At 38.6% G+C, this 17,229-nt stretch overlaps 1 protein-coding gene across 5 annotated transcripts in view; it reads left to right on the top strand.

Moving 5' to 3' along the window:
* Positions 1–8,561: 8,561 nt before the first annotated feature.
* LOC137238062 (uncharacterized) overlaps positions 8,562–17,229 on the top strand; it is an 87,031-nt gene continuing 78,363 nt past the window's right edge. For all 5 annotated transcript variants that reach the window (XM_067762636.1, XM_067762633.1, XM_067762634.1 and 2 more), the window contains exon 1: positions 8,562–8,959. In XM_067762636.1, the coding sequence (XP_067618737.1) occupies positions 8,714–8,959 (246 nt within the window). In that variant the 5' untranslated portion in view covers positions 8,562–8,713. The remainder of the gene's footprint in view (positions 8,960–17,229) is intronic.

The raw sequence follows: 17,229 nt of genomic DNA, 5'->3' as shown, positions 1-17,229 counted from the left end.
TACTTTCAAGATTGTAGCTTATCGGGAAGTTACTTAAATTTTGATTACAAAATTCGTTTACAACGGCCGGTCGCACGAACGCTACACAGAGTCAAGCTAAATAAAACGGTTTAAAAAATGTCACCTTCGATAAAATCGGATATACTTCAGAAAATTTCACCCAGTTGTAAGAGTTCTACAAACGAATTAGAATTTTTTTGAATAACGGGGTAAAATAGTAAAAATGCTTTACTTTCCCTATTCGTTGTTTTTATGAGAACTCCACACGCAGGTTGGCAATGTCGACCACGTCTATTTGCTCCGAAATGGTGTACCATTGCGAATCATATAAGTTGCTCTTCCATGCAAATTGTTTTTCACTGCTAGTCTCCATCTTAAAGTAGAATATATTTGCAGAGAGCGAGTGAGGGAACCGGGTTTCAAAAGTAACTATTAATATATATATAGAATTAAAATATAGAAACAAATTAACGGAAGCTAAATTTTCTGTTTGCAGGTCAAAATGTGCATATGTACGCCACCAGCATCTTCTGTCAGAATATAGCGAGACACACTTAAATGTCAATACTTTGTGGCGGTGTCAAACTTGTGCGTTGTTTTTTCTTGGAGGGTGCCAAACTCAGCATACACCGCGATTAAGGACCTCTAAATTATTCACATTTTTATAATGCGATCTGCTTGCCCAAAGCTTGACACACATTTTCAGCTGCACCTCATGTTAAGCCGTTACTGGAATGACCCACTTAGGTCTTCCTATCGCTACCCTAGGTTTCAGAAAAATTGGTTTACGCTACTTTTATACTATCCTCGCTATCCATAGTGAACGAAGGTGGTCGTAGGAGTAAGAACTTTTCCAATACCCCAGAAAAAAGAGAAGATAAGTAGATTGGCCCCTTTTTGCATACAGCGTTATAACAATAGCACCAAGTTCATTAAATAAACTTATTTTATGTGTCTTCTTAGGTCACAGCCAACGCAAAATAAAAGAGAGCATTGAGTGGTCTAGATATCTTTCCCAAATAAGGTAACATTTTCAGAGGAGATTGCTTTTCAACTAACATCGAAAATATTCACAAGTTCAGTCGCTCTTCTTAACACAATTTTATTCAAACGTGTGCATGTCTACAAAAATTGCTAAAAATTTAAACTTAACTAATTACGTGTCATAATTGTTAACCGTGAAGTGCACTTGGTCAGTGACACCTGATGTGTGCGCTCTCTTTTTTAATCGCATTGCTAATTGTCTAATAAAAAATGCCAAAAGCAACAAATTACTGATGACCGAAGGTTCGGCTAAAACGCATAATTTATAAAAAGACCTACTACCCACTGTGGTTTTGAGCGTCTATCAAAATCGAATTTTCTTGAGTGGTGATCTAAAATTGCGTTTCAATACTGCACCCACGTATTCCTGCGACCTATGCAAACAAAAAATATTAAATACATTTTTTTAGAGTTTCATACAAGCTTTCCTCGAAATTGTTGCTGAAAACTCTCCTCTTAATCATGACATCTCGGATAAGGTACGTTGGAAAGGTATTTATTATACTCAGCTGAGCAGAGCTCACAGAGTATATTAACTTTGTTCGCATAACGGTAATCCGTAACGGCATAAATTAATCGATATAGATATAGACTTCTATATATCAAAATGATCTGGGTGAAAAAAGAATTTCATTTAGCCCTGTCTGTCCGTCCGTCCGTCTGTCCGTCCGTCTGTAAACACGATAACTTGAGTAAATTTTGAGGTATCTTGATGAAATTTGGTATGTAGATTTCTGGGCGCTCATCTCAGATCGCTATTTAAAATGAGCGAAATCGGACTACAACCACGCCCACTTTTTCGATATCGAAAATTTCGAAAAACCGAAAAAGTGCGATAATTCATTAAAAAAGACGGATAAAGCGATGAAACTTGGTAGGTGCGTTGACTTTATGACGCAAAATAGAAAACTAGAAAAATTTTGGACAATGAGCGTGGCACCGCCCACTTTTAAAAGAAGGTAATTTAAAAGTTTTTCAAGATGTAATTTGGCAGTCATTGAAGATATCATGATGAAATTTGGTAGGTAAGTTACTCCTATTACCATATAAGTGCTAAATAAAAATTTTTTTAAGTCAAATTTTAACAAAAAATTTAATATCTTTACAGTATATAAGTAAATTATGTCAACATTTAACTCCAATAATTATATGGTGCAACAAAATACACAAATAATAGAAAATTTCAAAATGGGCGTGGCTCCGCCCTTTTTCATTTAATTTGTCTAGGATACTTTTAATGCCATAAGTCGACCAAAAATTTACCAATCCTTGCGAAATTTGTTAGGGACATAGATTCTATGACGGTAACTGGTTTCTGTGAAGATGGGCGAAATCGGTGGAAGCCACGCCCAGTTTTTATACACAGTCGACCGTATGTCCTTCCGCTTTGCCATTAACACAATAACTAGCGCAAAAAATGATATATCTTAACTAAACTTAGTTCACGTACTTATCTAAAGTCACTTTATTTTGGTATAAAATATGGCCGAAATCCGACTATGACCACGCCCACTTTTCCGATATCGAAAATTACGAAAAATGAAAAAATGCCATAATTCTGTACCACATATGAAAAAAGAGATGAAATATGGTAATTGGATTGGTTTTTTGACGCAAAATATAACATTAGAAAAAACTGTGTAAAATAAAAAAGTTCTGCAGGGCGAAATCAAAAGCCCTTGGAATCTTGGCAGGAATACTGATCGTGGTATGACATATATAAATAAATTAGCGGTACCCGACAGAAGATGTTCTTGGTCACCCTGGTCCATATTTTGGTCGATATCTCGAAAACGCCTTCACATATACAACTAAGGGCCACTCCCTTTTAAAACCCTCATTAATACTATTAATTTGATTCCCATATCGTAGAAACACATTCTAGAGTCACCCCTTGTCCACCCTTATTGCGATATCTCGAAAAGGCGTCCACCTATAGAACTAAGGCCCACTACGTTTTAAATAATCATTACTGTCTGTCTGTTTGAGCGCAAGCTAGCTGCTAATGTTTTGATATATCTTGATGAAATTTAGTGAGCATACATCTCCTAAACAAAAAAATGTTCAGGTAAGAAAGGTTTTGTTATTTCTTTCCAATTTTAACAGCTAGAAGCTTTACCGTATGCTGATGGATCGTATATATATATTTATTTGTATAAGCAAATACTATATACAACCTAGCACACATTTTTGTTTGGTTACAATTTAAAACGCATTAAGTCAAAATTCTCTAACGTTTAGTCTTCCACAAAAACGAGACTAAAGCATTTTCAACTTAAACAAACTTTTTAATGCTGGTATTATCGCTATTTTCAAAGCAATATCTCAAACAAGAAGCAAGTGAATAACGAAACTTCTGCGAGTATACATATTGTAACGAATTTAGGGAATTTGCGCTTATTTGTAACTTTCTGCTTACGTTCGTGTCGCTAAACTGTTGAATAAAACACTCCAATATTCTGTATTACAAAATGGCCTTTATTAGACTTCTTTGAAAGTACTTCACAATTAACTTCACTTCGCAACTGATAGCGTGTTCAAAACAAACTGATTGCTGCTTACTCAGCTTTCGCTCCTTTTATACTCTCCGCTGTCTCATTCGCATACTTCTAGGCATTTCTTCTTGTAGAATTTACTACTTAGTTACCATATATATATATATATATATATATATATATATATTTATATATATGCATGTGTTTGTGCGTATCTCTCCACTGCTTGTATGTACATATGTGTAGACATAATGATTGATTTGTTTATGTAAACACAAGTGACTGCTTAGTATCGGCTTAGAGATGATAGTATCCCTTAGTGTTGCTAATATTCGTCACAATATCTTTAGCCGTGTCTCTTTTAAATTGTATACATTTACATTTGCGACTAAAAAACGCTCATTGACATTGTATATAGCACTACATTACTTACATTTCCTCTGTTGACATTTTAATTATTAACTGGGGATGGTAAAACATTGAAAAATTCGATAAAAACTACACAATGAAACTTCGAAGTTTTGATTTTATAAACACCTATTTCGTAAGCGAAGTATCACTCTTGCCAATTAATGCTACTTTGGACTAGGTAGGCAATTGAAAAGTAAAGTCCTCTCTCGGCAAACGAAAATCATACTCTACAAGTTACTTATCGTTCCCGTCATGCTATATGGTGCAGAAGCTTGGACCATCACAACATCAGATAAAACGGCTCTGGGAGTGGTTGAGAGAAAAGTTCTTCGAAAGATTTATGGACCTTTACGCATTGGTGATGGCGAGTACCGAAGAAGGTTTAGCGATGAGCTGTGCGAGCTATACGCAGGCATAAATATAGTCCAGCGAATTAAAACGCAGCGGCTGCGCTGGCTGGGCCATGTTATGCGAATGAAAGATGATGCGTCGGCCAAGAAAGTGTTTATATCGGAACCCGCCTATGGAAGCAGAGGTAGAGGGCGGCCCCCACTCCGTTGCAAGGACCAGGTGGAAAACGATTTAAACTCTATTGGTGTGACCAATTGGCGCCGGTTGGCAGAGAGAAGGAGCGACTGTCGCGCCCTGTTGGATGGCCATAACCGTTTAAACGGTTAAGCGCCAATTAATTAAGTAAGTAAGTAATTTCATTAGTGTGGATAAAGTTAGGCACTTGACAGTCCATACAAACTTTAATTGCAGATGTATATGCACGTAATAAAAAAACAGCGTGCTTTGCATACAGAGTATATTAACTTTTGTAACAAACGGTTGAACGTAACAGCATGAACGAATCGAGGTAGATACAGACTTCGATAAATCAAAACGCTCAGGACGAAAAAAGGAATTAATTTAGCCATGTCCGTCCGTCCGTCCATCTATCTGTGATCACGATAACTTGAATAAATATTGGGATATTTTATTTGAAATCTAGTATATGGGTTCCTTGGCACTCATCTCCCATCGCCATTAAAAATGATCGAAATCGGATGATAACCACGCCCAAAGTTTGTGGATATAACATTTTGGAAAACACAGGAACCCTGATTATTTAGTAAATAAGAAACCTAGAATGTTTAAATTTATTTGCGGATTGATATTAAGACTCTTGACAAAAATTTTAAAATGAATATGGCACCATCCACTTGTGATAAAATCAATTTTGCAAATATTATTAATCATAAATCAAAAACAGTTGAACCTATCCTAACAAAATTCGGCAGAGGGGTTTCCTTTACAATAAGGAATGCTTCGAAAAAAAAAAACATTTACGAAATCGAAGAGAAAAAGACCTTTTTATTAATGGCGTTTCATTTCCGAAGTTGACTTATAACAAAAAAAGGAATGGTAAAAATTTTTTTAAATTGGCGTGGCACCGCCCTTTTTATAACGAAGAAATTTTGCTATGTATCGGAGCCATAACACAAAGAAAAACTAACGTATCGTATTAAGGTTTGGAATACACATTTTCTTTATAGCAGGAAATATTTTCAGAAAAATTGGACGAACTCGGCTATGGACCACGCCCACATTTATATAAAAAACTTTTGAAAGGGTTGTATACGAATATTATAAGCTATACCTTTGCGAAAAAGAGCTTAATATCAATGGAACTACCTTTAACAAAACGTTATAAAATATAAAAATTTTTGAAAACTCAAGCTTATCGCATAATATTCGGTTACACCCGAACTTAGACACCGCCTCTTAGGGTATTTTGAGCTCTTCTGACCAAGTACCTTTCGGGGAACATAAAATTGAAAACTTTGTTAGATTTGGCCATATATTTTTATTATCGTATCTTAAAGCTAATTAAAAAATCTGAAATTTTGAAGTTGTGAATACCACCACGCTACCCAATTCAATAACTACTGAAGTGTATTCTCGATTTATTAACACCTTAACTAATCAACGAGAAAAAGCTTTGTAAAAAAAAAAAGCTGCACATATGGGGAAAGCAAACAGTTGTTCGCGATTTCTGAACATTGCAATTTTTTTAGTTAATTGCTGTATGTTTTATACGATATATTTTTTTACTTAATTGGAAAAATTTTTCTAAAATTACAATAAGGAAGAATAAAATCTTGAAAAAGCTGGTTGTATGGATCTACTTTGAATGCTGATAAACCATAATGTGATACCACCTTGTTTAATTCTCTTAGATTTTGAGATTCCGTTTCTAAACTGAACCCACGCTTGCCGACCATTCAGATAATTTTCGGACCATCTTTTAGAAAAAGGGAGGGGCGAGCGTCTTGGAGAAGTGTGAAGTGACTAACTGTGTCAAAAGCTTTTGACAGGTAAAGTGCCACGAACACCGTCCTATAATAGGTTTTTCCTGGTTCAGTCTGTAATTTGCCTGGGTGCTACAGCTGTGCTAAGCTTAAGCGATGTATGTTTTCATATATATTCGCCACTTTTATTAATTTTCATAAGAACTATCTGCTTTCTATCTCTATATTATGTAAATGATTCTTGCTTCCATTCTGTCTGCAACATAATTACTCTGTAATACTAGTTTTATCTGACCTTTCTCAATTGAACTTATGTATTTGATTATCCCTTGTCATTTCAGCTCTTTGTTTTTTGTTATAGAAGTATTTCACAGTAGTCCACAATTAACCTTGATGATATCGTAAATTACTTACATATTACACGCCATAGCTTGACACATACTACACAAACCTGTCTTGTAAAAAGTTTTTTTTATTATACCTTGCCCTACATAATAAATTGTACATTATTGTATACTATTCAAGTCTCTCAAACAAGCTAACGATACCAGAGTTGCCATGAAAAATCAAAACAAGAGCTAGAAATTCATATGGATTTTTCTGGACTAAATAATTGAACAAAAATATTTCCCAAGCGTAGATGAAAACTGCTCAGGTAAAGATATAAACTCACCAGCTAGGTAAAATACATGTATGTAAGATTTAATAGATAGACAGGAAAATAGACTGTAAAATGAAGATGGAACTTTTTTAATGTAAAGAACAGCTGAGTAGGATGATATTTGGAATACGTAGGTCTATTACGAAACTAATATCATGCTCTACAAGTCACTTGTGAATTAAAACGCAGTGGCTACGCTGACTAGGCCATGTTAGGCCAAGTAAGGTCTATTACTACGAATATAGCTGAATGGCACAAGCGGAAGCACGGCGAACTAAACTACTACCTCACTTGGTTTCAAGGAGTATACATAAAAGTGTAGGATAGATGAGGATCCTTGTGCCCACACTGTCCCATCAAATTGGAAAACGCAGAACACTTAATATCTTATTGCTCTCGTTTTCAAGGCGACAGACTCTTTGTACACAGAGTTTTTGGAGAGGAGCCTTTCATTTGTAATTTAGTTCCCCCAATGTGCAGTGGCGACTAAATCATGTTTCCCCCGGTGAGGTTATGCCTAACGGCGGTACCGCGGGGTGTGGGTACATGAACAGGTTTAACCTGATTTAATTGGGCTTTAACAGGGCAGTGCGCTGCCCAACGTCCAACAAAAAAAAAAGGTGTATTACTACGGAATTTTCTAAATTATCCTTGAACTATAGCGAACAAAAAATATTAATAATAATCGAAATCGGTCAAACCGTTTTTGAGTTTAAGCGAAATTAACGCATAGCAATCTGTTGGAGAACATACATAAACAGCAAAAAAAAAAAAAAAAACGTCAGCTTAGAAATTAAATGGAGAATAACTGGTTTCACCAAGTGCTGCTTTGGACTGAGAAGGCAATTGAAAAGTAAAGTCCTTTCTCGACGAACACAAATTACCTACGCTCTGCAAGTTGCTCATCATACCTGCCCTGATGTATGCCTCGGAATCATGGACGGTGTCGAGAGAAGGTGAGATGGCTCTTGAAGTGTTCGGTAGAATAGTTCTCGGAAAGATTTTTGGTCCAGTCCGTGATGCCAATGGCGAGTATTGAAGGAGGTATAATGGCGAACACGCTCCGGCCAAAAAAGTATTTCAGACGACACCACAGATTGGAAGCAGAAGAAGGGTGAGGCCTACACTGAGTTGAGAGAGGCAGGTGGAAGAAGACTTTACCTCTCTTGGTTCTCCCAACTGGCGTCAGTCATCGGGAAACAGGGATAGTTGTCGTGACTTATTGCGGAACGGACAAAATAGTTTAGGCGATTTAGCGTCAATTAAGGAATGAATAAACGCGGAGCAATTATTTTTTTAATTATATGGATATGAACTAATAAAAAAAACCTGAATTAAATTTGTGACCAAAAATAAGTGCTAAATATAACTCCAAACAAAAATGACAACACTGGTATGCAAATTGAGAGCAAAAAACAATTTAATGTGTTTACAAAAGAGTAAAGTACCGATGGATATACATTCATATATTCATATATTTTTGTTTATACGACTAAAACATAGTTCACCTTTATCAAAATGAGAAGACAGAGCGAATGGAGAAGGCATAAGCGATATCACATATTTGCTTTTAGCCACATTTATTTATGCATGTATTGTGTGTACCTTAAGCTTACCTTACCGCGGTGTGAAGACGATCAGGTGGTTGTTGCAAAGTCAGTAGAACTTTAGCGCCACGGTTAATAAAATACGATCGATGGTACGGATGTGTTTAAAATGAACATAATACATGCAAACAAATAAAATAAATATTAATTAGCGACTTTAAATCTTTGTTGTATATGAGAGCAAAAGTAAGCAATTAGATAATGAATGTACTTAGTTCACAAGATCATGTGAAAAAGAGTTTGAGCGTGCCATGTGTAGATAACGTGCCCAGTGCTGAGGTAGAAATGCAGCCAGACGGAAAAAGTGAAACCAAACCAAATGTCCTTGAGACTGATGGAATTTATAAGCATTATGCACCATCGTTACGTTTGCTGCGTATACGAAAAACCGTAACTGGCTCATGTGGCTTTAATTTGACTCGTACAAAATGGGATCCATATCCATGGGTGCGTATGACTAACTGAAATCAGTTTGGTTAATTACATATAGTAAAGGGAAATTAAGAGATAAATATCTTGCTATTAATTAAAATATACAGTGATTGTTCAATTTGTTGCATTCATAATTGTTTTATATTTCAATAACAAAGGGTGATTTATACAGTGTTATTAATTAAATGAATAAAAATCGAAGTTTGATTCTATCGAAACATCCATGCGATTTCGGGATATACATATGGGGTATTCCATCCCATTTCCATCAGTTTTGAACCCGACCCCTTTAGAATTGGCTGAACATTTTTCTTCTTTTTCTGGCTAACGAAAGACGATTTTCAGAAGTTTTTCGAATTTTTTCATCCAACTCAAAAAAAGTTATTAATTTTTAAAAAAAACACCGCTTTTGTCTTCAAAATGCTATAACTTTTTCAAAAATTGACCGTTTGCGATCTTTTATTTTTTTAATTTGTTTTTAAATGTACTTTTCGGAAAAAATTCAAAAAAATTTTTAAAGTTTTTTTTTTTTTGTAATTTTTCAGTTTTTCTAGAATTTTCGAATTTCGCCCTTTTTATCTCACATGTTTTACCCCGACTCCGAGCGGCTACTGCAAGGAAGATGAGTGTAAACTGAGAAACTTTTCATGGCAGCGGTACATTCGGAGTGTTTATCAAATCACTGCCTAGGGGCGACCGAGCTAAGAATAACTTTTTTCTAAATGAAAAAACTTAATTTGAAATTTTTGATATTTCATTGGTAGGCAGAGCTTACTACCACCACACCTCGGGGCCGCTAGTATTGAACTTTAACTTTCACCGAAAGCCCTACCATCTAAGGGCCATTTTTATCATCTTCAGATAGTCTTACTTACTTAGTTAATTGGCGCTTAACCGTATAAACGGTTACGGTGGTCCAACAAGGTGCGCCAGTCGCTTCTTCTTTCTGCCAGCCGGCGCCAATTGGGTTCACCAAGGGTGTTTTAATCGTTTCCCACCAGGTCCTTCCAGCGGGTTGGGGCCGCCCTCTACCTCTGCTTCCATAGGCGGGTTCCGATAGAAACACTTTCTTGGCCGAAACGTCATCTTTCATTCGCATAACATGGCCTAGCCAGCGCAGCCGCTGCATTTCAATTCGCTGGAATATGTTGATGTCTGCGTAGAACTCGTACAGCTCATCGTCAAATCTCCTTCGGTACTCGCCATCGCCAACGCGTAGAGGTCCATAAATCGTTCGAAGAACTTTTCCTTTGAAACCTCACAGAGCCTCGTCATCTGATGTTGTCATGGTCCATGCTTCTGTAACATATAGCAGGACGGGTACGATAACTAATTTGTAGAGTATGATTTTGGTTTGCCGAGAGAACTTTACTTTTCAATTGCCTACCATGTCCAAAGTAGCATTTATTGGCAAGAGTGGTTCTTCGCTAGATTTCAGAGCTGATGTTGGTCCTGCTTGATGTAGTGTTAATGCTGGTTCCCAAATAAGAGAAGTCTTTCGCTATTTGGAAATTACGGCTGCCAACAGTAGCACTTAGATTCCAATCGTCGGGCATGCTCCCGTCCGAACATATTTTGCAAAGAAGCTGATGCATGGACCTCACCAACTCCTCGCCACTGTATTTGAATAGCTCCGCAGGTAATCCATCAGCGCCCATGGTCTTGTTGGTCTTTAGTCTGGTTATTGCTATTCTGACTCCATCATAATCGGGCGGGGGACTTTTCTATAAGTATTCGAAATTTTCGTTTTCTCAATGCTAACTGAAGCTTCGCGTCTCAGTTATGTTCAAGGAAAAAGAGTAATCCAAAGTCAGCTGTTGGTTTGTGCTCGTGGATTCACAATCGATTTTCGCCATTTGTTCTACAAAATATTCACATTATCGATTTCGTCACGAAATGAATACGAAAATATCAAGTGAAGCAATCTGATAGATTGCTATTCTCCACATAAAATCTAACTTAACTGGAGATTGTAAAAACAGCCCTAAGTACCATTTCCTCCTGGTACAAACGTCAACTGTTCCGTCGGTAAGTGGGTTGAATATATTTGTGCCATGGTGCAGTACTTTCAGGAGCGAAATCGGATGATAAACAGCAGTAGCGTAGCACCGCCCCTTTTATGACTAAGCAATTTTCTATGTTCCGGGAGCCATAACTCGAAGAAAAATTAGTTCAGAATAGAACCATATGTATATGTATTGTTACGCAGCCTTGTAACATTATTAAGCATACAAAACAAACAACAACGGCATTTCAAGTTTACAGCTGGGTATGTAATGTTCGGTTTCACTCGAACTAAGACTTCCTTACTTGTTTTTAAATATTTTTTTTCCTTCCAAATACAGCCGAAATTGATTTTTTATTGTAACGCTTATTTGGCATCCGCTTTTTGGAATTAGTACTTTATTATTTTTGTCTTGGACATCTTATAATGTCCTTTCGACCTATGAAGTCGTTTTCACATGATTCGCCAGTCAATCGGGCCCTATCTTCCCTAAAGCATCGTTTTGGTTTTACCAGACAAGAGTACGTCATTCATTGCAATGGTTCTTTTGAACCATGTCCCTAAGATTATGAACAAACAAGTAAAGAAGGCTAAGTTCGTTTGTAACCGAACATTACATACTCAGCTGAGAGCTCTGGAGACAAAATAAGGGAAAATCACCATTTAGCAAAATTAACCTAGGGTAACCCTGGAAAGTTTTTGTATGACATGGGTTTCAAATGGAAGGTATTAAATAGGGTTTTAAAAGGGAGTGGGTCATAGTTCTATAGGTGGACGCCATTTCAGGATCTTGCCATAAAAGTGGACCAGGGGTGACTCTAGAAAATGTGTTGTACGATATGGGTATCAAATGAAAGGTGTAAATTAGTATTTTAAAAGGGAGCGGGCCTTAGTTCTATAGGTAGACGCCTTTTCGAGATAACGCCATAAGGGTGGACCAGGTGTGACTCTAGAATGTGTTTGTACGATATGGGCATCAAAGTAAAGGTATTAATGATAGTTTTAAAAGGGAGTGACCCTTAGATGTATATATGAAGGCGTTTACGAGATATCGACCAAAATGTGGACCAGCATGACCCGGAACATCATCTGTCGGGTGCCGCTAATTTATTTATATATGTAATACCAGGAGGGTGGAGCCGTGTGTAGAAGTCCACGAAAGTGGGGAAAGCTTCTGACCGCCATTCACCTGGGAATGGCCAGAGCGATTCTTTTGCATGCGGTTCAAGCAGCTCACTACTGCCGGTCGCTTGCGGCCAAGTATCCTCTGGGTAGCCGCTAAACATCCGTTTAGCGGTGAGCTAATATGAGAAGGCGACAACCTGGCTAGGCCACTCTGGCATAATCAGTTTAAGGGCTAGCCGGAGGGAGATCACATCGACAGCGTCTGTATACCTCTAGGTCTGGCTGCAAGCGGGCGTCTGTCTTGGAGCAAGCGGCTCGCTATATAAACGTGCAAGTAATATTTTCACCCCCGCTGAGCGGATTGTGCGCTGGGCTTGGGACCCGCCACGTAAAACCATACCCCAATGAAATATAACAACAAGCCTCGGATAAATACACTCTCTATTGATGATGACATTTGAAGGACAATGAATTGAGGGCATGCACCTGGAACGTCCGATCCCTGAATGGGATTGGTGCAGATGCCCGGCTGGTTGATGTCCTCGTCAAAGCAAAATCTGACATCACCGCCATCCAAGAAATGCGTTGGACGAAGCAAGGAAGAAAGAAGATCAAAAATTGTGACATCGAATAAGCGCAGTTTTGACGTCGGATTCGTGGTGGGAGAGAGACTTTGTCTCCAAGTGCTGGCGTCCACGCCTGTGAACGAGCGTCTCGCCGCTATCCGAATAAAAGCAAAATGTTTTAATATATCATTCATCTGCGTCCATGCGCCGACAGAGGAGAAAGACGATGAGGTGAAAGACACTTTTTATGAACAATTAGAACGCACATACGAGCGCTGCCCCCTCCATGATATAAAAGCCGTGCTTGGCGACTTTAACGCCAGGGTGGGCAAAGAAGGTGTTTTTGGCCCTACAGTCGGAAAGTTCAGCCTACACAATGAAACTTCTCCTAATGGACTGAGGCTGATTGACTTTGCCGGTGCTCGAAACATGGTCATATCCAGCACGAGGTTCATGCATAAAAAGATACATCAAACTACATGGCTGTCTCCTGATCGAAATACTCGCAATCAGATCGATCACGTTGTGATAGACGGACGGCATGCCTCCAGTGTTTTAGATGTGCATACGATCCGAGGACCTAACATCGACTCGGACCATTATCTCGTTGCAGCCAAAATACGCAACCGCCTCAACGCGGCTAAAACCAAGGAACAAAAAACACAAGGAAAGCTAGACGTCGAAAGCTTAAATTACAACAGACTGCCAATGATTTCGCAACTCGACTCTCACACCTGCTCTCTGAGAGCACAACTCATGCTGAAGGAATACAGGAGCAGTGGGAGCATATCTCCAAAGCACTTCGTACTGCCGCCGAGGAAAAAATTGGTTACCGGCGGCCACGAAAAAACAACTGGTACGATGAAGAATGCCGCGTTGCAACCGAAAGAAAAGGCGCTGCCTACAGGGCTACGTTAAAATCGAGCGCGACAAGAGGAGTGTGTGAACGCTATCGTGAGTTGAAAAGGGAAGCGAGACGCCTTTTCAGGAAGAAAAAAGCAGAAGCAGAAAGGCGTGAGTGCGAGGAGCTTGAGCTGCTAGCCACCAGGAATAACGCCCGAAAATTCTACCAAAAAATACGGCGACAGACGGAAGGTTTTAAGACCGGGGCAAACTCCTGTAGGAATGAAAACGGCGACCTTGTAACTGATTTCCAGGGAGTGCTTAGATTATGGAGGGAATAATTCTCTGCTCTCCTAAATGGAGGCAGCAATTCACCGCGCAGAGATGAAGAACCCGATCCCGTAATCGATGATGATGGAATATATGTCCCCCCGCCCGATTATGACGAAGTTAGAATAGCAATAACCAGATTGAAAAACAATAAGCCTGTGGGCGCTGATGGATTGCCTGCGGAGCTATTCAAGTACGGTGGCGAGGAGTTGGTAAGGCGCATGCAGCAGCTTCTTAGCAAAATATGGGCGGACGAGTGCATGCCCGACGGTTGGAATCTAAGTGTTCTTTGCCCAGTCCACAAGAAGGGGGGTACTACAAAATGCACCAACTATCGTGGAATCAGCCTTCTTAATATCGCATATAAGGTCCTTTCAAGTGCATTGTGCGAAAGATTGAAGCCCACCGTGAACCGGCTGATTGGACCTTATCAGTGCGGCTTCAGGCCTGGTAACCATCGACCAGATTTTCACAATGCGCCAAATCTTGGAAAAAACCCGTGAAAAGAGAATCGACACACATCACCTCTTCGTCGACTTTAAAGCCGCCTTCGACAGCACGAAAAGGAGCTGCCTTTATGCCGCTATGTCTGAATTTAGTTTCCCCGCAAAACTTATACGGCTGTGCAAAATGACGTTGAGCAACACCATCAGCTCAGTCAGAATTGGAAAGGACCTCTCCGAGCCGTTCGAAACTAAACGAGGTTTCAGACAGGGTGACCCCTTATCGTGCGCTTTCTTTAATTTGATGCTGGAGAAAATTATACTAGCTGCAGAACTTAACCGCACTGGAACAATATACTATAAAAGCGTGCAATTACTGGCATATGCCGATGACATTGATATCATCGGCCTAAACACCCGCGCTGTTAGTTCTGCTTACTCCGAACTAGAAAAAGAAGCGGTAAAGATGGGTTTGAATGAGGACAAAACGAAGTACCTGCTGTCATCCAGCAAAGAGTCGGCGAATACGCGCCTTGGCAACCACGAAATAGTAAAAGACTTCGTTTATTTGGGAACCAGCATCAATACTAGCAACAACATCAGCACTGAAAAGTAAAGTCCTCTCTCGGCGAACGAAAATCATACTCTATAAGTCACTTATCGTACCCGTCCTGCTATATGGAGCAGAAGCATGGACCATGACAACAGCAGATGAAGCGGCTTTGTGAGTGTTCGAGAGAAAAGTTCTTCGAAAGATTTATGGACCTCTACGCGTTGGCGATGGCGAGTACCGAAGAAGATTTAACGATGAGCCGTACGAGTTCCACGCAGACATCAACATAGTCCAGCGAATTAAAACACAGCGGCTGCGCTGGCTAGGCCATGTTATGCGAATGAATGATGATGCTCCGGCCAAGAAAGTGTTTCTATCGGAACCCGCCTATGGAAGCAGAGGTAGAGATCGGCCCCCACTCCGTTGGAAGGACCAGGTGGAAAGCGATTTAAACTCCCTTGGTGTGACCAATTGGCGCCGTTTGGCGGAGCGACTGGCGCGCCTTGTTGGACGGCCATAACCGTTTAGACGGTTAAGCGCCAATTAAGTAAGTAAGTAAGTAATACCAGGAACAGTATTCCTGCCAAGATTCCAAGGGCGTTTGATTTCGCCCTGCAGAACTTTTGTCATAGTCTTCTACTTAATATGGTAGTTGTCACACCCATTTTACAAAGTTTTTTCTAGAGTTATATTTTGCGTCAATAAACCAATCCAATTACCTTGTTTCATCTCTTTTTTCATATTTGGTAAAGAATTATGGCATTTTTTTCATTTTTCGTAATTTTCGATATCGAAAAAGTGGGCGTGGTCATAGTTGAATTGCGGCCATTTTTTATAACAAGATAAAGTGAGTTCAGATAAGTACGTCAACTAAGTTTAGTTAAGATATATCATTTTTTGCGCTAGTTATCGTGTTAATGGCAAAGCGGAAGGACAGACGGTCGACTGTGTATAAAAACTGGGCGTGGTTTCAACCGATTTCGCCCATTTTCACAGAAAACAGCGTCATAAAATCTATGCCTCTACCAAATTTCAAAAGGATTGGTAAATTTTTGTTCGATTTATGGCATTAAAAGTATCCTAGACGAATTAAATGAAAAAGGGCGGAGCCACGCCCTTTTTGAAATTTTCTTTTAGTTTTGTATTTGGTTGCACCATATCATTACTGGGGTTGAATGTTGACATAATTTACTTATATACTGTAAACATATTAAATTTTTTGTTAAAATTTTACTTTAAAAAATTTTTTTTTTTAAAGTGCGCGTTTTCGTAATCCCGTTTTGCTAATTTTTCCTTAGCACACATATAGTAATAGGGGTAACGTTCCTGCCAAATTTCATCAATATATCTTCAACCACTGCGAAATTACAGCTTCCATAACTTTTAAATTACCTTCTTTTAAAAGTGGGCAGTGCCACGGCTATTGTCCAAAATTTTACTAATTTTCTATTCTGTATCATAAGGTCAACCCGCCTGCAAAGTTTTATCGCTTTAACCGTCTTTGGTAATGAATTATCGCACTTTTTCGGTTTTTGGAAATTTTCGATATCGAAAAAGTGGGCGTGATTATAGTCCGATTTCGTTCATTTTAAATAGTCATCTGAGATGGGTGCCCAGGAACATACGTACTAAATTTTATCAAGATACCTCAAAATTTACTCAAGTTATCGTGTTTACGGACGGACGGACTTGGTTAAATGAATTTCTTTTTTCGCCCAGATCCTTTTGATATATAGAAGTCTATATCTATATCGATTAGTTACCGTTATGCGAACAAAGCTAATATACTCTGTGAGCTCTGCTCAGCTGAGTATAAAAAGTGATAGCAGTTTTAATATTATTTATAGCTGTTTATAATAAGGGTCAGGTTATTACGTGCGAATCAACAACACACAAATGTTTATTTTAAGTTCTAAAACGATAAAATATTAACGTTATATCACTTTTAAATACTGTTAGAAAACTAAATATTTATTATTTGCATACCTACAACAAAATATGAAAAATACAAGAACTACAACATAATTTGCAATTGCACAAAGCTTCTGACAGAAGTAAAATATTTGGCATCAGCCTTGGGACGATTGTTATTTAGTTCAAATCGCGTCTTTTGGTAGCTCTTCCAACATTTTTGCACGTGTCTCAACTGTGGACCCTTTTGTTAAGCCTTACTACTCTAACCTTTTTAAGCGTGAAATCCCATACAATTTTATATTGAAAATATATCGCAATTTTGGCATGGTTTAAAGCACTAATAATACTAGTTATTTGTTTTAACTTTTTAAGTAAAATTTTATGGAGCGATTCGGGAAAATAGTTTGAAAATAACAGACAACCTATTATGTGTACACATTAGATGAGGGCTGCCAACTCTCATAGTACTGATCCGTATCTTTCCAATGGGTTTTGATCGTTATCCA

This window comes from Eurosta solidaginis, chromosome 1 (genome assembly GCF_040869045.1).
Source record: "Eurosta solidaginis isolate ZX-2024a chromosome 1, ASM4086904v1, whole genome shotgun sequence".
Taxonomy (NCBI): Eukaryota; Metazoa; Arthropoda; class Insecta; order Diptera; family Tephritidae; genus Eurosta; species Eurosta solidaginis.
The sequence above is the reverse complement of the archived record's forward strand: the minus strand, read 5'-3'. Positions and strand labels throughout refer to the sequence as shown.